The sequence below is a fragment of the Mustelus asterias genome, chromosome 28, assembly GCF_964213995.1.
Source record: "Mustelus asterias chromosome 28, sMusAst1.hap1.1, whole genome shotgun sequence".
Classification (NCBI taxonomy): domain Eukaryota; kingdom Metazoa; phylum Chordata; class Chondrichthyes; order Carcharhiniformes; family Triakidae; genus Mustelus; species Mustelus asterias.
The window spans coordinates 2,924,916-2,947,020 of record NC_135828.1 but is presented as its reverse complement, the minus strand read 5'-3'; the positions used below and the strand labels follow the sequence as shown (position 1 = coordinate 2,947,020).

At 40.5% G+C, this 22,105-nt stretch overlaps 1 protein-coding gene across 5 annotated transcripts in view; it reads right to left on the bottom strand.

Moving 5' to 3' along the window:
• Positions 1–6,211: 6,211 nt before the first annotated feature.
• Positions 6,212–22,105, bottom strand: part of usp54a (ubiquitin specific peptidase 54a) — a 132,327-nt gene continuing 116,433 nt past the window's right edge. For 2 of the 5 annotated variants that reach the window (XM_078199339.1, XM_078199343.1), the window contains exons 16-22: positions 20,683–20,802; positions 19,644–19,809; positions 17,447–18,981; positions 15,822–15,955; positions 12,762–12,905; positions 12,366–12,561; positions 6,420–9,134 (exon numbers count right to left, since the gene is read on the bottom strand). In XM_078199339.1, the coding sequence (XP_078055465.1) occupies positions 8,386–9,134; positions 12,366–12,561; positions 12,762–12,905; positions 15,822–15,955; positions 17,447–18,981; positions 19,644–19,809; positions 20,683–20,802 (3,044 nt within the window). In that variant the 3' untranslated portion in view covers positions 6,420–8,385. Of the gene's footprint in view, positions 6,334–6,419; positions 9,135–12,365; positions 12,562–12,761; positions 12,906–15,821; positions 15,956–17,446; positions 18,982–19,643; positions 19,810–20,682; positions 20,803–22,105 lie in introns of those variants that run through there. The other 3 variants (XM_078199341.1, XM_078199342.1, XM_078199344.1) reach the window with 3 other exon arrangements.

Below are 22,105 nucleotides of genomic sequence, written 5' to 3'. Positions count from 1 at the left end.
CAATGGAGGCTCCCTCGTTATTACAAAAGCAAGATACTTCGAATGCTGGAACTCCAAAACGAAATCAGAAAATGCCGGAAATACTCAGCAAGCCAGGCAGCATCCATGGAGAGAGAAACGGTTAAAGTTTCAATTTGGTGACTGGCTCTATTTGTTTAATTTCAATCTCAGAGAAGCTTTAGGATCTTAAATACTCGACAGAAGGCAAACAATGTGTTCCAACGAAAGAGCAACCTGGAACCTTAACTTTGTTTCACTCCCCACAGATGATTCCTGTTTCTATTTCTTCTCACTATTATAATTTTAAATTGGCAAGCATGGGTAAATGACAGTCAAGCTGAGGAGAATAGGAGTGACTGGAAAATAAATGAACAGATGCGGATGACTTGGGTTTGAAAGTCTGTGAAAGGTGAGGTGAAGGGAATACCGGAAGGAAGTGTGAGGCTCCACAGTTTCGAGGCTCTTCAAAGCAACAAGGGAAGAAGATTCAAAGACCCGAATGTTATCCAAAAAGGGAGGAAAAAATATCACTGCTGTGACAGAGACTGCAAAGTGGGAGAAGGGCCCCATCAACAGGAACATGCAGTCAAACCTGTTTTGAAAAGTATCAGACCTGCTTACAATATTGATGTTCTATTGAAAATAGACCACTTACACAAAGTAAGCATAGTGGCAAATCATATAACTGCGGCCTTCATTTTTCTTAAAGGAACCAATAATTGTAGAATTTAATTGCTAAAACTTCCCAAGAAAACTAAATTTCAGTTATTTTGTCATGACAAACCAATGACTCTGAGTATGAGGAACAGTAATTGCTTTGTATATTTTAGGCAAGGCTAGTGATTTCATTTCACTTGAAATACAGATAAAATCACATGATTGTGAATTGCGAAACAGTCAGTGGTTCCCAGGTTTCTCAAACATCACAGGTTTGATGGATTTAATCGCTGTAATTACCTCAACAAGTTCCATGAGGTGGGCCTCTTGGAGTATGAGCTCCCTGATTGAGGTAATGGTTGCCTGCCCAATCAGGGAGACTCACCTGAGTATACCACGAGGAGTGTCAGGTCTACTGGCACTCCAGACTCTGACTTTGTACCTGAAACATTCTCAGGAGTGGAGGTAAATTTGTAAATAAAGGGAATCTGGTGAAGGCACACTGGCCGCTGAGGAATTATTTTAAAAGCCTTGGTCAGTGGTGCAAATGCTGACATTAACAAATTCGAACCAGTTACAGGTGGAAAGAAGTGACAGTCACAGTGTATTCTTCCTGCTGTTTCTTCCAGCTGAGAAATCCTGATTGGAAACAGTCTATATACCTTTTTTTCCTAAAAAGTGATCTTCTTGCAGTTTCCAGTAGTTGCAGTGGAGTGAAGGTACATTAACAAATCGACATCGGAAATTGTGGACACTGGTGTTTTTAACACTATTTCCACTGATCTGTAGTAAACAATTCAACTGATGGCAAGTACTGTAATTGAAGTTGTTGCAATGAACTGCGTGCAAAATTAGGGAATTTGACTTAAGTGAAGTCATTTCATACATGAGAGCAATATAACAGCATTTTTTCTTTATGGTTACGTTAGTCTTCTCAATTTGTGCTGCATTCCTGTTTCTCCCACAGTAAGATGATAAATGTTTCTTAAACAAAAAAAAATAAGAGACTCAAACCTAGATGATTGTATTTTACACATCACTGTTTTTACTGTAATACAAAGCAACCTATTTTTAAAAATACAATTCCCCATTAAATCCTGTGCCATAAAGTTCCCACTCGCCCCACTGTGTCCATGCTGGCTGCTTGAAAAGTTCACCAATATTTGCAAGATCCTCAGCAGAGGGGCTTTTTAAAAGGCATCCATTTCAGGAAATCTGCTAAGGACTGGAGCTCACTGTCACATTGTGGAATAATGGCCGACAGATAGATCCCTAAATAACTGCAGTGATCAAGGTCTGCCAGCATCCAAAGTCCACAGAAGGCACGGGGGGAGGGCAGTTCTCAGATTCTACCGCCCGTTTAGAGTTCAGCTCAAGGCATCAATGCTAAATGTAATGCTTGACTTGGCTGACCCATATGAAGATATAGGAGATGAAGGTCAAAGCCAGTTAAAACATTCTTTAAATGGAAAACCTTATGAGGGAGCAGGCAGAGAGGAACCTCGATGAAAGAAACGTCCCATGTGATCTGTAACTCTGCAGGAAATCTTGACCGTTCAGTAATAATACGCAGAGCTGTGGCGGGTTTAAGAGCAAATTGCGAACCTCTTGAAAATGAATTGGGCAACAAGTGTCTAATCACATATTAATGTAATGCTGTGTGGTTTATGCAATTGAGCTTCATCAGGATGTGGCAGGTTCCTTAAATAGAAATCCACAATCTCACCAATAAAGCAATCAATCAGTCTTTATAAAGTTTGAGCTGGCTCTTGTACCTCAAGGCAAATGTTCTGGTACAGCTTTAACACCTGTTGAAAGTCTTCGGACAAATGGCTGATGGTCGGCACAACATCCAATGCTCAACATCAAGCTTACAGAACCGGAGTGGAAATTGAAAATGGAATTGATGAGGTGATTCTGATAAAGAAAAGGCTGGAACCAATACGGAGAGGCTGCCCTGTCTGCCTGGTGCCACATTCCAGGCTGAAGCTCAGACAGAGGACAGGATTGGAGGAGGAGGAGAAGCAGGCAAGCTAAATCTCATAAATAAACAGAAACCATGTTGCATTTGGAAAGCTCCTGAATGAAAGTTAAATTGAAATTTTTATTTACAGCATCTAAACGCTGCATTGAATTTAAAGCGAACAGTTTTCAGGTGCAATAATCAGAAATGAAATGAAAATGCATTCACTTGTTTCTGCCGAGTTGCAAAAGTACAGGATTCAATTTTGTAAGATCAGCATGAGAAATTAATGATATATTTGAACAAACACTTCACATTACTGGCAGATTTTATTCACAATGTATGTTTGATTTTCTTTAACTAATCAGGCTGAATAAAATAGTAGAAAAGGTAAGGGGAAAATAAACCATGCATGGTATATTACTCTTGCTGAGATAATTAATGAAAGGTGCAGAGGATCCATTACTCAACATATTAAGCAACACGTTTTCTCCAAATTTGCCACGGGAATTGATGGATTACTTTACATTTCCAAGATGCTTTTGTCCAATTATCTATCACAATCTCAATCCTCCACTTCAGAGATATCGCTGCAACCTCAGCTAGCACTACAGCTCCTTTTCTTGGCCTGGAATAAACTCTGGGCCCAAGCTAATCAACCTTCCGTGTAATGATATGTTTCCTTCGCTTGTACGTACAAGGGCGCAGAGTATAAAAGCAAGAAAATTAAGTAAACTGTTATAAATCACTGGAATATCGTGTTTAATTCTGGGCATCACACATTAGGAAGGATAACAAAGCCCTTGGAGAAAGTGTCCAGAGGACAAAGGAGGCAGTAGCATAATGGTGTTGTTACTGGACTAGTAATCCAGAGACCCAGACAAGATCTGGAGATCCCACCACAGATGGTGAAATTCAAATTCAATAAAAAATCTGGAATTAAAAGTCTAGTGATGATCATTGTTAATTGTTGTAAAAACCCATCTGGTTCACCAATGCCCTTTAGGGAAGGAAATCTGCTACTTTCCCTTACCTGGCCTTCAGCAGCATGGTTGACTCTCAAATGCCCTCTGAAATGGAGGGCAGTTAACGATGGAAAGCTCGCGATGCCTTCATCCCATAAATGAATAAACAAAACAGCAGAGTTCAAAACTAAGAGGAAGAAATAAGAGGAAATAGGAGCAACTGTTTCCAATGGCAACCAGAGTCATAGATTTAAGATAATTGGCAAAGAAAAGGCGACATGAAGATGAATGGTTTGTGCACTGAGTAATCACAAAATCGTACAACATTTGGTCTGCTGCGTCTGCACCAGCTCTCTGAATGAGCAATTTACCTAGATCCATTCCCTTACCTTCTCCCTACATTCTTCCTTTTCAGACAAGTCTAATTCCCTTTCAAATTCCGATTGAACCTGCCTCCACCACACTCTCAGGCAGTGCATTCCAGACCTTAACCAAGTTTTTCCACACATCACCTTTGCTTCTTTTGCCAATTGCTTTAAATTTGTGTCCTCTCATTCCAGATACTTTCATGCGAGGGAACAGTTTCTCTCTTATCTACGCTATCCAGGCCCCTTCATGATTTTGAATACTTCTATTAAATCTCCTCTCAACCTTCTCTTCTGCAGGGAAAACAGTCCCTGCTTCTCCTAACCAGCTTCATAACTCAAGTTCTTCATCCGATGAACAATTCACATGAAGTGCAGTGCCAAGAGATAAATGCAGTACTCCAGCTGAGGCCAAACTAGTGTTATATACAAATTCAACGTCACGTCCCCGCTTCTGTACTCTATGCGCCTATTGTCGTCACAATTGTAACGTAGGGAAACAGACACGGTAAAGTCCCACAAACAGCAAAGAGACAGTTTTAATTTGTTTTAGTGGTGTGGGTTAAGGAACAAACGTTGACCAAGGCAGTGTGAAATACTTGCTTACACTTCTTCAAAAATAATGCCATGGGGTCCTTCACATCTATCAGATGCAGCAGGAAGGGCATCAGTTTATTGCCTCATCTGTAAGGTGGCATCTCTCACAGTGCAGCATTCCCTCAGTTCTGCACCGATGTGTCAGCCAGTCTCTGTAGTGGCACGTTCTGACTCCGAGGCAAGTATTACCACCGAATCGCAGCTGACATCTTAAAACATCTTGTGGCTGCTCACTCCACCCAAGGCTTTACTTTTCTTCACTGTCTTATTTATAAACAGATATAAAGTGCAGTTTATGAGGTCAAAGTTTGTGGAAAACTGTTCCATTGGCATTTATTATTCTGACAGCCCCAGTAAACACAGATTACAAAGGTAGATAGCAAGTCACTAAACGCTGTTAGCCATGTCCCATTTGGCTAACTGTGATGAGAAATTCTTGAACTCTGACCTGTGGCTCAAGCGGGGTGGCCCGGTGTCACAGTGGTTAGCACTGCTGCCTCACAGCGCCAGGGACCCGGGTTCCAATCTCGGCTTGGGTCACTGTCTGTGTGGAGTCTGCACGTCCTCCCCATGTCTGCGTGGGTTTCCTCCGGATGCTCCGGTTTCCTCCCACAGTCTGAAAGATGTGCTGGTTAGGTGCACTGACCCGAACAGGCGCCAGAGTGTGGCGACTAGGGGGATTTCACAGTAACTTCATTGCAGGGTTAATGTAAGCCTTACTTGTGACTAATAAATAAACTTTAAAAAGAGGGGCACTCCAATGTGCTAATCACATTTTGTTTTACAAAATACTACAAAACTAAATTTATCTCAACTGGCTGTGCAAATGATTTAAGAATGCACTGACCCGACCATGGAAATTGCTTACAAGTAAAATCTAAAATAAAAACAGAAAAATGTTAAAGTCTCAGCAAACCTGGCAGAATCTGTGGAGAAAGAAACAGAGTTAACGTCTCAAGTCCAAGGGGAAGAGTCATACAGATTCGAAACATTAACTCTATCGCTCACCACAGATGCTGTCAGATCTGCTGAATCCTTCCAGCATTTTCTGCTCTTATATCAGATTTCCAGCATCCACAGTATTTTGCGTTTATACAAGTAAAATCTGCTTTGATTATTAGAATATGCTAAATTGTAACTTGTGCCACTTTTTCCTGCTGAGTTCTGAGTACATTATAGCCCCATATCATTAGGAAACAATCCTTTGTCTTTCCGAAATGGGGAATTTCAGTACAATGCAGAGGCAGCGTGGCGATGTCAGAGATGCTGGGCGGGATTTTCCAGCCACGCTCGCCCCAAGACTGGAAAATTTCGCCCGTTGTCAATGGACCTTTGCCACTTTTCCCATAGCAGGCAGGACGGTAAAATTCCGCCCGCTGCCTTTCAGCTGATATTTGAAACAAGAACCTGTCTGTAGTGCTCAAAATACCTGGAAAAAATCCCTTCACATTAAACAAAGAACAGGTGAATTCTCCCACTGTCCAGGCTAACAATCAGACTTCAACCAATACCATCAAGAAGATATTTAACTCGACACTTACGCTGATACTGTTTGTGGAACCTTGCTGAGAAAATTGGTTGTCAGGTTGCCCTGCAGTAACTATACCTCAAAAGTAATTAAATAGTCGTAAAGAATCTTTGGATGGCATGAGGATATGAAGGCTGGTTTATAAATGCAAGACCCTTGTTCATTTCATCATCTGTGTGGGTCAGTTACTCAGTAAATAAACCTCCACAGCCTGCCAAGGAACATACTGTTAGAAGCCATTCCTCTCGTCTCAACTTCCTGAGTGAAGAAAAAGAAAGATGGTACTTTTCATCTTCAACCTGTTGCTCGCCATCGGGTTTGAAACAACGACAGGCCCAATTATTAGCACATTTGGATACTTTATTGCAAAAATATGAGTTGCATTTTCTAGCACTGCAATTAAATACCAATAGGTACAGAAATTTTCCAATTCACATTTCATTGGCTGTAAAAGCTGTACACGTTTTAACAGTAATACATTAGCAAGAATATCAAGCTTTTACTAAGCAGACAAGTATGAAATTACAGTAAAAATCTGTAAACAGTTTTCTACAATAAAATTTCTTAATCCCACATCTGTACACCTATAACTTATCATTGGGAGTTCTTGTAGGATATACACAAGGGTGTGAATGGCCCGGTACTCATTGCAGAGAAGTACCTCTCCATACCCGTTCACCAGTGGCATGATCAACATTGTGAATCTGCAGACATTACAACAGCATTTACTGGTGACAATTCACATGGATCTTCAGCAGTTCTGGATACCGGCAAGTCACAACAAACTTTACAGACTGCCACAAATAAAAATCAGAATCATACATATTATAAAAATAATGAACGAGTAGAAGGGAATTAAAGGCAATCAGAGTCAGAGCTCGTGTGGGCCTGCAACTGAAGCTTTACTCTAATGGACAAGTCCTCTAAATATGACTGTCTTGCTGCCTTGTAACGTCCTTCCAACAACCCAATATTCACACATCAACATTAACTTTTCCCAATTTCTCAGACCATCGCACTCATGCCCAATGACCAGATACACACGTACTTCTTCAATAATCAAATTTTAACTTGCATCCTTCATTTTATTTTATTTTTTACAGCAGCTTCTCATCACTGGTGGCCCTCAGTGAAACAGTACCTCCGTGCTGTCTCTCACATCGGACCTACAATCAAGTAGAATTTCAATTATATACATATATGTGGGACAGTGAATAAAGTGTCAAGGTGTCTTCCACGTGGGCAATCAGAACAGACACATTTTAACTCCTTCATGTGTGTTATAGAAAAGAAAACAAGTTTTTCCACAGGTGGTAAATACAAGCACTACCTCAGGCTGCAACCAAATTTGAACTACAATTGTATTAAACCTACACTGAAAGCGGAATTATTTTATTTATTGTTCACCTTTAAACCCAATTCAAGCCCAAGAATTGACAAAACAAAGTTGCAGGTGAAGCTGACAATTTCACATGCGGACACTCCACTAAAATAATTAATCGGGTTCAGAGGCAGAACAGCCAAACCACAAATTACAGAAGCTGAATGGATCGATGCAATTCCTCCCCCCACTCTTTTAGTGAAACTTGGATGATATTAAATGGTGAACACCTCTACTAAACTAGCAGAGAGAGCAATTTCAGTGGAACATATTAAATATCCATAAGCTGGGATCCTGCTGCATAGGTTTAAGGTCACCTTTAATAACTTTTGAGATACTGGAACCACCAAGTCTTAAACAGAATTTGAGGTATCGGTTAAAATACAATGCCTGCTGGTATTTATTCTCATACATAACATTTCAACTAGGTAGGACTGGAATGAGTGAAATGGGTTTTTAAATTGGCTCCACAAAAATTACATCCGAAAATCCGAAACTTGACATGTAACCCACGAATGGCATTTAGATCATTATACTGCAGTACACAACACTGCATGTTTTGTATCAGCATAAAGATCCAAATTAATAGAGTGGCTAGGACTGTGATACAGTAAATATCAATTCTGTATATCCACATGAGAGCATCCAGCATCAGAACTATAAACATAATCCCTAACTAGTAACTGAAAAAAATGTCAGGTTTTATTATTTAAATACATTCAATCTTTAGCCTTCATCATTTTGCATTTATACTAACCCTCAAATGCACACTCTTAATTTTCAACATCACAGTTGATAAGTGATCAGTTTTACAGTGTCAACCCACTCAGTTAGTGGCAGTACCAGTGTTTAGTCTAAGCATTAGCCTACTTTAAGATAAATTACCTCTGAGATGACCATTGGTTTTGGCTAACCTTAACCACAAAGGGTCAGTGTTGTGGCTTAAACCGTGCCATGTACGCAGTACAGTTCCTGCAATAAACCACGGCTGCATCGATGAATACCTGCTGGCATAAAGCACACTGTCGCCGCCTGGTGCCTGGCTGTGGAGTCATCGGCTCAGTCATTAGTCGACCAACAGATGGCCGCCTTGTATAAACACCAGTACCACTGGTCCTTGCTGTAGTATGAGGGGCCAATTGCTTCCTCTCACTGGGCTGAGGATGAGTATAAATTGTCTTTCTCCAATCCTCATCTGGGGGAACATCAAGACGGACTGGACCAGGAGTGTTGGAGTGCGAAGATTTGCTGTAAGGGGATCTTTGAAGATTTAAGGTATTTGCCATGTTGCTGTTTTTTGGAAGAGAGGTTTGGCCAGTGCCGTGCACAGCTCTGTGATGCATAGCAAAATGGTCAGAGTAACCATAACTATTGTATAACTCAGCCCTAGTCTGGTGTGGAGGCCTGTTCAATGCTGATACACTGGATGGATCTCTGCAAAGTTGCTCAACCGTTCTTTTGTCTGGCAGAACAGCTTGGTTGCTGTGAGCCAATCTCTGCTTGATGGTATTTTTATTCTCAACATGCACTTGCTCTTTCTTGACAGGTCTCTGTCCTTTGGTCCAGCTCTTCTGAAAGCGTGGCAGCGTCCCATAATTCACTGCAACACTCTGGTAGTTCTCATGGTTGAGAGCTTCACTCCGGTCAAACACAGCCAGAAATTTTTCGATGTTCTTGTCTGCTTTCACAAGAAACAGAGGGAGTTAAGCTCATAAAATTACTGGTGAACTTTGATTAGGGATGAAACTGCTTTAGTTACACATTCAAAAATCCAGCACAAGAACTTTCACGTAGATTCCCAATCAACAATTATAATTTGGGTAGAAAGATTGAAGAAATGGCTGTTCAAAATGATCTTCTGCCAAAGTTATGGCAAATCATAAGAATCCTCACAGAAATTCCAACCCTGGTCAATATTTTGCATGCATATTTCTTTTCAAGTTATTTTTATATATTTTTATCAGGTGACATTTTCCCAACAGGCTCAGTTTTTCTGTGATATCCTACCAGACATTTTACCACCAAATTCCTCACTCAGTCTGGCTCAGTACACAGCTGCCTCTGTTGCTGTGCTGTTTGGTGTCCATTACCATGTTAGATATGAACACAACATTTCACCCTCATTCATCAATGTTAGACCAATTAAGAAAGAGGCACTGTTCAAGTCCTTCACTTTTACAAATTGCCTTTTAAATGACATTAATGGCTCTCTGTCGATCAACAGCATTCATCACGCGACTTCAGCACAGAAGACGACTATTTGGTCCATTACACCAACACTGGCTGTCAGAAAGGGCTGTCAACTGATCCAGAGTCTTCTGCCCTTTCTCTGCACCCTTTCAAATTTATAATTTTCAAATATTTATTCATTTCCATTTAACAAGTCATGATTAATCCTGTTTCCATCACTGTTGCTTCAAATGCAACATTTCATGTTCTGACAAATCTGTATTTAAAACCTTCTTCTAACTGCTCCTCCCTTCACTTCACCTCGATCTTTTAATGATCTAAAGTCAGGATTTGTAGTTACTGGCTAACTGAACACTGGAAATATTTTTATTTTATTTATACATTCCCATAACATCAAACAACTTAATCAGATTTCCTTTTATTTCCTCTGCTGTGTCGAGCCCAACTCTAAAATTTCTCATTTTTGGTCCCATCTTAATAATCTCTCTCCTGATATAAAGTATTTTAAAATTTGTTTCACAATATCCAAATGGTAGCAATTTCAGAGCAGACAAGAGATAATAGCAGCAGTGGCCCAAACAGCCTGCTCCACCATTCAACATGATCATGGCTTATCTTGGGTTTCAATTCCACTTTCCCACTCGCTCCTTGTATCCCTCAATTCCCTAAGATAGCAAACATCTATCTGCAACACTGTCAACGTTGGAGCAACCCTCTGGGGTGGAGAATTCCAAAAGATTCACAACCCTTGGATGAAGTAATTTCTCCTCTTCTCAGTCCCTTATCCTGAGACTATGCCATGTGTTTTGGAGTCTCCAGCCAGTAGCCAGTAACCTTCCCGTGTCTAGTCTGTCCAGTCCCATCGGAATCTTATATGTTTCAATGAGATCACCTCTCATTCCAGGGATCAATCTTGTGAAACTTTGCTGCACTGCCTCTAATGCAAGTATATCTTTCCTTCAATATGAAGACCAAAACTGCACAGTATTCCAGAAGTGGTCTCTGCAAAGCCCTGCATAATTGTAGCAAGACTTCCTTATTCTTGTACTCCAACTTCTTTGCAAGCAGACACAAACAATTCTGATCAACTCCGCTATGCTATAACATTGAAACTAATTACAATGCATTAGATTTAACCTGTTGCAAACTGGTGATGCTTTGTTCTTGAATGATTTTATATCTATAATAATAGTTTTTGTTTGTCTGAACTGTTTTAATGGGTTGAGTGTTGATTCAGAGAAATTTTGTACATGGTGGGATGACTAGTGGCAAATATTATGTTACTACGACATTAAGATACCATGTGCATTGAGCTAACAAACCCTCACACTGAACTTTCCCCTCTCCTTGCGCCCCCCCCCCCCACTCCCTGCTCCATTCATCCCACACTAAGAAATGAGAGACATTTCAACTTCTTCTGATGAATCTGTTGAGATCAGAAAACACAGCTATGGACCAAGTGTGCTGGAAAATTGGGATTAGAATAGATCAGTGTTTGATGGCCAGCGCAGACACAATGAGCCGGAGGGCCGCTCACTGTGTTGTAAAACTCTATGACTCTGAAACATGAGGGGTGGAGCTCGAAGTTGTGTCTGTTCCTTCACTCACATTCCCTTCAAAAATGAATCTTACTTTACTTTGAGATTTAGTTAGTGGTTGCTGCTTTCAGTGGTTGCTGCTCTGAGTTATTGACAGGGGCGTGAGAGTCTCGTGTGTGGCTGCCAACGGTCCTGACGACAGCAGAGTGAAAGATGTTAGTGGAGAAAAAAGAGCAGCTGAAAGTACAGGGAGTCTGACAACAAAGTGACCCCAGCTAGAGGATTGGTGGGTAGGGGGTCAGGTGTGGGAGGTACAGAATAGGAAATGTGGATAGCATAGAACGACATGGTGAAATAGAAGATGATTGAGAAAGGTGAAAGGATGGGATGGGAATGATTTAGAGGGATAGAATGACATGGGATGCAAATTTAAAGTCCTGTTGCATAAAGATACTAATTTCACCAAAAATATTTACAATTGGCAAGTATATAGCATAGAAAACAGCAAATGCCAAGAATCTATCAGAAATTATAGTGCATTAATGTTTTTCAAATTGCTGCCATTTGCTGAATCTGATTATAACTATAAAGCCTTTGTGCTTCCATAGAATCTCTACAGTGCAGGAGACCACTTGGTCCATTGAATCTGCACCGACACTCCAAAAGAGCATCTTATCGAGCCCACCTCCCTACCCCCATAGCCCTGCGCATTTACCATGGCTAATCCACCAAACCTACACATCTTTGGACACTAAGGGGCAATTTAGCATTGCCAATCCACCCAACCTGCATATCTTTGGACTGTGGGAGGAAACCGGAGCACCCGGAAGAAATCCACACAGACATGACGAGAACGTGCAAACTCCACACAGATTGTCACTCAAGGCCAGAATTAAACCCAGGTCACTGTGAGGCAGCAGTGCTAACCACTGTGCTGCTTGGTGGAACCAATGTTATTTTATTGGCGGTAAATACCAAGACATAGTCTGTTATTGTAAAATACACTCGCAATGCAAAGTAAGTCTCCCAGTAACTTCACTACCATGTTGATATTTTCATGTTGGAAGAGCAGCTCAGATGACAGTACAACATGGAAGGGAAACAGCCAGTCCTGCAACCGTACACACTATGGATAACCTTACGCACACAAAGGGAGACACAAGTAGAGAAGCCAAGATTACCTGATGCTCTGTTTGCCTCATCAGCCTTGTTTGGCCACAATGGATCAGACGAAAGGTGCTGTGATAGGTTGGGATGGTGCTGAGGGATAGAGGTAAACACATGAGGATCATGGGAGGAAATTTGGAATGTGGTCAAGGAAGAGGAACTGACCGATCTTTTCTGAGGCTCCACGTGTTTTCTCAGGGGTTTTGTTTCCTTGCAACATAAATGGACATGACTGTTATATGCAAAGAATATCCTTAATGACAGAAAGAAAATCTGCCTCAAATTTATTCCTCTAAACTCTTTTACAATGTTAAACAATTCACTAAGGGTTCATTAAGATGCTAACACCCAAGTGCACAAAACATTTTATTGCATTTACAATTCTAACATTGCTCAGGAAGTTTACTTACAACACTGTGAGAAGCAGCCGCAGGATTATCTCTGTTAGCAAGAATCGTTCCACTCAGACTGCGAGCAATACGTCGGAAATTCTCTGCACTGTAATCATCATTTTCCTCATTATGTCTTGGAGCAAATTCATTGAATTGCACCTTCTAAGGTAAGAGGATAACAATAAATGAGACTGAGTTAACACTCAAGGCCATGTGTGGAAGGCATACAGCAAAGTGAAAATATACGTCCTTTCAAATACAGGAGCTCAGAATAAATCCAGCAATGGCTAGAGACTGGTGATTTTGCTAGAAATTCAGTCATGAATATAGCAGTAAATTTAATTTAATATGCAAGTGCTTACAGTGAAAGGAAGCATCTAAGTAGTAGATAACTGGAAAACAGTACAAAAGGTCAAGTCTTGGGGAAATTTTGAACTGCATCTGGATCATGCATGAACTAATTTGACTGCTTTATGCAGTAACTACATATTATAGACCGGCAATCACAATGCTTTGCAATTTTACATTTTTGCATTTTGATTCTGCTTTGCTCTTGACTTTAAGAGAACCTGCTTTGAATTTTTAAAAGTTAATTTGTAGACCTTGATTTAAAACCAAGTGTGATTGTGTTTTAATTAAGTCAACTAATTAACCAAAAGTAATCAGCAGTGACATAATTAACTTGTTTCCTCCCCCAAGACTTTGTTTCACGTTGGTCAGGCCATGTTCACAGCTTTTGTTCTGTCTGTACTACTGCTTTTCCTTTCTGTGCTAGATCTGCCAAAATGAAAGTTGTTTACTATTGTTTGACAGCAATCACTTCTTACTGCATTCGATGACCCTTGAACTACAAGCCAGGACAATGGATAACATTGCACACGGGTGGTCAATTATGACGTGGAATCAGGAGAGGGCGTTTGATTGAGGGACAGCATAACCTGATTGATGTCAGGTTGGAGACATCATCGAAGAGGTGTGTATCGCAAAGACTGCAAACCTCGCAGTGTCTGAGAGAAGAATTTGATAAAGATTCATGATTGCCAGACTCCTGTTTAGAGAAATTCATAGAAGTTTCAGCATGGAAACAGGTCCTTCGGCCCAACTTGTACATGCCACCCTTGTGTTTTAACCACTAAGCTAGTCCCAATTGCCCGCGTTTGGCCCATATTACTCCATACCCATCTTACCCATGTAACTGTCGAAAAGCTTTTTAAAAGACAAAATTGTATCTGCCCCTACTACTACTTTTGCAGCTTTTTACAGACACTCACTACCCTGTGTGTGTGAAACCATGCCCCTCTGGACCCTTCTGCATCTCTCCCCTCACCTTAAACCTATGCCTTCTAGTTTTAGACTCCCTGACCTTTGGGAAAAGGTCTGGATGGAAACCTTGTAATATTGGGATACAGCCAGAAATTGGATTTAAAGGGGCACAGTGCCTAGCAGTGGGTCAGCAGCTGGAACAGAACAGTCAACCACCGAAGGTTACTGAGTAAGGGATGTTGAAGGAGCAACTGATCAGTCTTTTCCCTGTGCGATGGGTATTCGTTGACTTGGTGATGTATGAACAAGGGGAATTGTACCATTTTAGGGATGTGTCTCAAACAGACCATTTTGGGGTTGTTTTACCATTTTGAGGAATTGTATTGAACAGACCAATTTGGGGTTACAATTTTTTCGACAATTAAGTTGTCTTTAAAATTGTTGTTTTCACACATTTGCTATGGAGTCACTCATTCCTGTTCGGGGTACAGCTTCAAGCTGAAGTGAGACTCCACAAGGGACTCTCATGCCCCAACAAGGTCAATCTTGGTAGACCATAAGACCATAAGACATAGCAGAATTAGGCCACTCGGCCCATTGAGTCTGCTCCGCCATTCAATCATGGCTGCTATTTTTCTCATCCCCATTCTCCTGCCTTTTCCCCATAACCCCTGATCCCTTTATTAATCAAGAATCTATCTATCTCTTGTCTTAAAGACACTCAATGACCTGGCCTCCACAGCCTTCTGCGGCAGAGTTCCACAGATTCACCACTCTCTGGCTGAAGAAATTCCTCCTCATCTGTTTCAAAGGATCGTCCCTTCAGCCTGAGGTTGTACCCTCTGGTTCTAGTTTTTCCAACTAGTGGAAACATCCTCTCCACATCCACTCTATCCAGGCCTCGCAGTATTCTGTAAGTTTTAATAAGATCCCCCCTCATCCTTCTAAACTCTAACGAGTACAGACCCAGAGTCCTCAACCGTTCCTCATACGACAAGCTCTTCATTCCAGGGGTCATTCTTGTGAACTTCCTCTGGACCCTTTCCAAGGCTAGCACATCCTTCCTTAGATACGGGGCCCAAATACTCCAAATGGGGTCTGACCAGAGTCTTATACAGCCTCAGAAGTACATAATAGGATATAACGCAACAGAACAGCAAGCTATTAATCTTGACTCACCTATCGTCAATAGTTATCGCTGGTTTTTCACCAGCCTTTTGACAGATTCCACATGCTAATGCAGTGCTGCATTTCTGCAGGATGTTGATAAGAAGACAGGTCCATTAAAGCACTGGTTGGCATTGCCCAACTGAGCAAGACCTAACCTTAACTTTCCCTATGGTAAAGTAGTTCCAGCTGCTGCCATGTTGATGCAAAGTCACCACTCCCACTGAAATAATGGAGTGACTCCTTGCTTAGGTAGAATAATGGTTCTGCTCTATCAGCAACATTGCTGGAGCAGCCAAGAAGCACATTTCTACTGAAAGAAACTCAAACCTTTATTTAAAAAAGAAACAACATTTTTTTTCAAATTGGTAGTAATGGACTACTTTGAATTGAACAAATTCCATAGAACTTGTCTTTTGCTTTAACTTCAATTTAGAAGTGTACCCTTTATCCCCAATTCACCATGGTGGTATTTCCAAACCCTGGACCACCCATACTGATTTTAAACTGTCAATTCAATGTAAATTAGTACACGTGATAGGCAATATTTCCCTTCATTATGAATTAGGGTAGAAAAGACAACTTCTATTCACAATTTGTAAAGAAAATGGACAAAAAGTATTTTTCCTTCTGAAAGGTCTTCAGTACCTTTGCACTGACTGGTACAGGTGCTCCATAGGATACTGCCGCATAAGCACTGCGCTCAAGCTCAGCGGTTGGAGTCTTCGACCGACCTCTTCCAGGCAAAGAGGAGTGTTTTCTTGTAACTGTAAGTGCAGAAACTAGATGAGGTACAAAAATCAGGGAGAGGTTAACACAAAATGAATAGATATTAATAGATATTGAATATTGAGTAGATATTAATGAGGTTAGCTGTCTAGAAGCAACCTAGTTTTCAAAGGGTGGCACATTCTTCTTTATACCTTTATTACTGAATTCTCAAAAGTTTCATGAGATGCAAGAGGTCTATCAAGTCCCAGTAATTCTATGTAAACCTCGGTATACTGTGTTTAGAAAAGGTTTTGGAAATTCCTCCGTTTCGTATACTCTAATTGTACCTGGCTATCTCAGATCACAATGTTGCTCTGGTCATCCTCTTCTTCAGTACAGTCCAGAGTAAGCTTATTCAAAAGGTGCCTATGGGACAGAATCTGGCCAGCCACACTTGTGAATGCAGCCCACAAGAGTTGTCCAAGGCACAGGGTAGGACAGCTAAATGGATCTGAAAGACGCTGTAGGACTGCTGGTCCAGTCACAGACTATTTTCTCTCCGCATTTGCTACTAATAGGGTCACTCCGGGCAGAAGAGAGGCTGCAAGAGCACAGCGACCTGTCTGTAAAGAGGTGAGGTGGGGAGGAGCGGAATATACACAGATAACTTTGTTATACATTTCTTAACCCTTACAGGCAGAGCTCACTTCATCTGTTCCTACTCACTTATGGATTACAGGAGGAGCAATTGAAATAAACTACATTTCTACAGCAGGAGTAGAAACTCTCACCATTAATCAACCACTCAATACCATTGAACTAATGATGGCAACTGCCCTTGATTTCAGGCAAGAAAAGAAGGCGACCATGTTTTCAGAAGTTGCACATATGTTTCCATCATTTATGACTTTGCTTTTGGATATTTTGATACCAAGCTAAAGGCAAAATCCTTACTGCAGAGATGCAACAGGGATTGGCATAAATGATAGTTATGGATTTGGAAAGTGACAACATTTTCAGGAACCCAAGAGGTTTGAAATGAGGTTTGAAATGAGGTGATAGTTTGCAAAGAAAAATAAGTGTTTTTTTTAAAGATGATCAGAGCAGTTTTGAAAGGGAGGAGATTTGTTACATGAAGAGGAGGAACCATTAAAATGTAAACTAATGTAGGGCCAGGAAAGTGAATTTGGTCATCAAACTGTACATGGAGATTGATAAATATACGGTAGCCTGCTTTCATTTGCATAATGCACAAAGGACTTGTAATTAATGAGCCAAACAGCTCAAGGGTGCCAAGTTATGAGTTGATATCAATAACTCAGGATGTCTTGGTGATGTCACTTTAATTAATCATGGTAATTAACCTTCCTTGCACCATCAAGCTGAAGCACTCCTCCCAACAAACTCTGCTAGTTGCAGCTAAATCTCATGGCTCAACCAAAATATTCAATAAATGAGCAATTTATTAATTATTAAACACCACAAAAGATGAACTCAAATCTTGATACACTTTCCAAAAGATTGGAGTGCTGCAGCTTGTTTATCACACTGAGTCCTCTTACCTGGTTTAGCGCTGCTTTGTCTGGTGGTATTTTCAGCCAACTGTCTCCCTGGTGAATATCTGGTATTCTCGGAAGCCTGCAAACTTGCTTGATACAGGCATTCCAGCTCGGAAAACTCCAGCTCCATATCCTGGTTTGTACCCGGAAATGGTTGCACTCGTTGTTTTCCATGAGTCTGTGTGTTATTTTCTTGACTGTGCAGATTACCACATTGGTGATGCTGTTCAGTGTTTTTGTAATCTGGTTGTGACATGTAATGTTCTCTATCGACACCAATCCATTTGTCTATAGGCACAGAAGCAGTACTAGTGGAAAGCTCATTTTGATGTCTCACTGGTTCAGAGGTGTTGCTGGAACTGGTTTCCCTGAAAAACGATTGAATGGCAATTTGGCATTGCTGTTCATATACCTTATCTGTCCGAGTGTCAGGTAGAAAACCTGATCCTCTGGAGTGAGTGTTCACAGCAGCTGCAGCATCAGTGTTTGCTCTATAAGCAGACACAGATGGATTAACAGGCACCTCAGCTTTACTGTCCAAAGGTCCATCTGAAACCTGGGGAGAATACAAGCTTTCAGAAGACCATTTTGCACTGGCCAACTGATCCATGCCATGGAAAGCCCCAACCTCATGATGCAAAGTCAGAGGTAGCTGGGATACTTCTTGATTAAACGTCTTTGGCGGGGAATTTGAACATGCACTTCTAAAATTACCTTCATGATTTCTCTGGCCCAACTTAACATTTAGCCTTTGAAAGTGTGCTGTCATTGACTTTACATTAACCCTATCAACAGTCGGCTCAGACTTGGGTGAACAGATACCATCAAATATTGCTGAATTGAAATCCAAATTTAAATCACTTCTATCTGATTGATAAGAAGAAGATTGTTCAGGGGACCAGTTCAAGCTTGCAGAAGACAAAGTTGTACACGGAACGATTTTGGTATCAGTTGTGTTAAACTGTGTTGAATTGCAATATACTGTATTGCAGGTTACAGAAGAATAAGAACTGCTGTTTGAATAGACATCTATTTCATCCTTTTGAGTTAACACCTGCATGTGGGGAGATGGTGATGGAAATGTGAGACTCATGTCTCTGAATTCAGCTGCAAGCAGTGGCAAGGAACCATGTTTGTTCATTGTCTGTTTATGGTTGAGTGCTGAACAGTTCAATTCTTCCTTTTCTTCCACTGGTTCATCCATCTTCTTCATCTGATGTTTGGGCATTGCACCAGTTACACATTTCTCCTCCACCTTCTCCCCAGTGAGAAAAGCTGGAACCCAATTGCAATTGCGGGGAGATGAAAGCTCGGTGGCATTTCTGGCAGTTTGGTTTTGTTTCGGTTCAGAAGCCAATAAAGCAGAAACTTTGCCATGCAACTCCGAATGAGGGTCATGTAACTTGGATGCATGTTGAGCAAGTTGGTGATGGGTGGCTGATAGGACTGGGGAAGATTTGGGCCTGTGATCTGGTTCACTAATGGGTTCCATTACTCTCTCTGATGTTAACAGTACTTGGACCTGGCTAGCCTGCACACTGAAATAAAAAAAACGATTGTGTTACTTATAAAGTTGAATATTAGAAAAAATTCAAAGCCAGAGTCAAACACATACTGTGTGTTCCTATCAATAAATACGAGTTTTAATTGAACACTACATTTAAAATCTCACATCAGCACTTTATGATTTACTTCAGACAGAATAATTTTGAATTCTACTTACTGTCTCATTTAAGGATATGTCATGGGGCAAAATTGAAAAGCTAAGAGTCAAACTCAAAGTTAAGATTCATGAGAAAATAAGACCCTGCACAACCTCTCTACAATAGGATCAGCATGCATACTAAATATCTCCTGCAAATGTTGTTTGCAAGGGGCTAGAAATTAAAATGAATCTCTAAAAGAGTTGTCAACATCACATCGTTCTCTGTGCAAGTCACTCAAATTTATTGAAGCATAACTAATACTTGTTCCATTACAATTTTAACCCAAAAGAACATTTCATAGTAGTTTTTGCATATTCCTTAAAAAAAGGTACTGTAATAAAGATATAATTTGTATGGTTACTGAACATAGTGCCCAACACATCAAGTTCATTTTCTATAAAACAATAAGTCTTATTTTCAACACATTACTTGCAATATCATTGCATAAATGGCTTCTATCTGATATTTTGTCCCTTTTGATCCTAAGATACTACCTTTTGCATTCAGTCACAGGGTTCCCTGGTGGAGGGGAGTGGATGGATTGTTGCATGCGCTCCTGCAGACTTCGAACCTTCTTCATGCAAACATGGAGCTTCTTATCAGCAAGGGCTTTGCTGTGTGTGATGGCACTGCCTTCATGCATAGCAAGTCTTAGTTTAGCTAAAATGCAAAACAGCAGAAAAAAAAATGCACACGCAGACCCAAACAACATGCAGTTGTAAAACAGAAGTATGAGAAACTCACAAAATGTTCTGATGAAATGTTAAGCAGTGATTTCTAACAGCAATGTGATACAGCTTTAATTACAAAAAGGTGTTGTGCACACAGGAACTTATCTAATGTCACATCAAGTGCTTATTGAATCACATATCCTACAGAGAATATGCATAGCCACACAGTTAAGCAAATGTCAAAGTAAAGTGAATGGGTGGCATAATCACCACGCTGGCCCTCGATAACTTATAAAGAGTGCTCAAAAGCGTAAATAAAATTGAGCAAAAAGCAATTCACATTTATCCAGTTTACTGCACTGAGAATCTGCGCACTCAAGCAAAATTGAGCAGCATCAGTTTTTAAATTGCCAGTTCGGTGCATTACTGCAAATACAATTCAAGTAAACTGTAGTTTTTAATACATATTTGGCTAAAACCAAATGAGAAATTAAAATAAAGCACAATTTTGAAAAGGTTTGGGCATTTTCGAATCGACGTATAACTGGATTTTGAACTAAATTCAAATGACAAGAAGTTTAAAATGTTGTTTCAAATTTGAAAATCTAGATATTCATTGCATTAATTATATTTTTAAAATATATTCCACGTGAAAGAATTCTGTGAAATAATTTCAAGATCATTTTTGGTGCTCAAAGGATTTCCTCGTCGGAACAAACAAGCATGTAAGGAAGAAATGGACAACTGGCAAGTTTGCTTCAGTTTCCAGCCAAATAAAGAACAGGTTTTAATGGGTGAAATGTTATAACTGGTTAGAAGAGCACTTAGTCTGCAAGCAGCAGAGGCAGTTAGGCTTACTTACACACAGCTTCATTGCAGAGATTGAGCGCTGCAGCCAAGTCATCCTTTTGTTCAAGGCGGAAAGACTGTTCTAACAGAGAGTCTACCTCCTGCAATGACCTCTCAAACTTGTCAGTCTTCCCTGCAGAAGCAACATCAAGTTTTTTTTTACATGCATTTAGTTAAAGAATGTTAGCAGTGGCAGAAATTGATTACACAAGAACAAATTCAAATCAAAAATTTTGGATAATACATTGATGAAAGTTGTGTGAAATCGGAGTGTTCTCATTCCAACTAGGAGTAACAAACATTTATTGAGAGATATTTTATTTGTAAAGATGTAGCATTTTCAGGCTGCTGTTTTCACCCGGAGACAGAAATATAAAAATATTTTCCAATCTGCATATTTCTGTCACCAAACAGCAATTAAACTCAACCTTGTGATATCACTACTTAAATGAAATTACTTTGTGACCTTAAAGGGAAAAGCAACTTAAACAGCTGAAGATTAGCAGCAAATACACTGTTAGGCAATTTAATGCTTCCTTCAATAAAATACTTACTGTAAGCAATACCATGAGATCTGCTGGGCAGCAGAAGTGCTGGACTCCCCGTGTGATACAGAAACAGAATTGTAATTAAAGAGTAGATGAGGGGATCAAATTCTGATCATTTTGCTTAGTGAGAACTAGCATCCTCAACCATATAGCAGATTCCCCGGATCGATCATTTGTGAATCTGAACAACCATTGGTGCCAGCTTGATGGGCCAAATACAATAAGAATGCAGCAGCTGCAATCTTGTAACACAAATACACCTTTAGATGCTACATAAAAACAGTTTTACCAAAAATCTAATGTAACTACCATGTTACTAAAGAGTTTTAGTGCCGAGAGCCATAGCCATAGCCATGGCGTACCGTGGTTTGGGCTTCACCTTTGAAAACCCGGAGGATGACCGGGATGCACTGGAGGTGAAGATTGGAATATCCCTTGATCAGCAGCAGATTCTGGTGGACCACATCGAGAAAAGGTTGGGAGTTGGAGGCTACATACATGGGCGAAGAGGCGGCAGCTACGACTCTTCTGGGAGATGGCTACTACCAGGGTTGGGGAGGCAACAGCTATGGAGGGGACAGCTCCTACAACCAGAAAGATTGATTCTTGGTCGTGTTCTGAGATACAATGTCCTCCCTTTCAGATGTGGAGATGCCGGTGTTGGACTGGGGTAAACACAGTAAGAAGTTTAACAACTCCAGGTTAAAGTCCAACAGGTTTATTTGGTAGCAATTTGGTAGGTGTGGCTTTTGCTACCAAATAAACCTGTTGGACTTTAACCTGGTGTTGTTAAACTTCTTACTCCCTTTCAGATACAGGCATTTTTGTTTTTTTATTATTTAGGGGAGAGATGGAGATCCGTTAATTTCCCAGCTTTGTGTTTCCCCA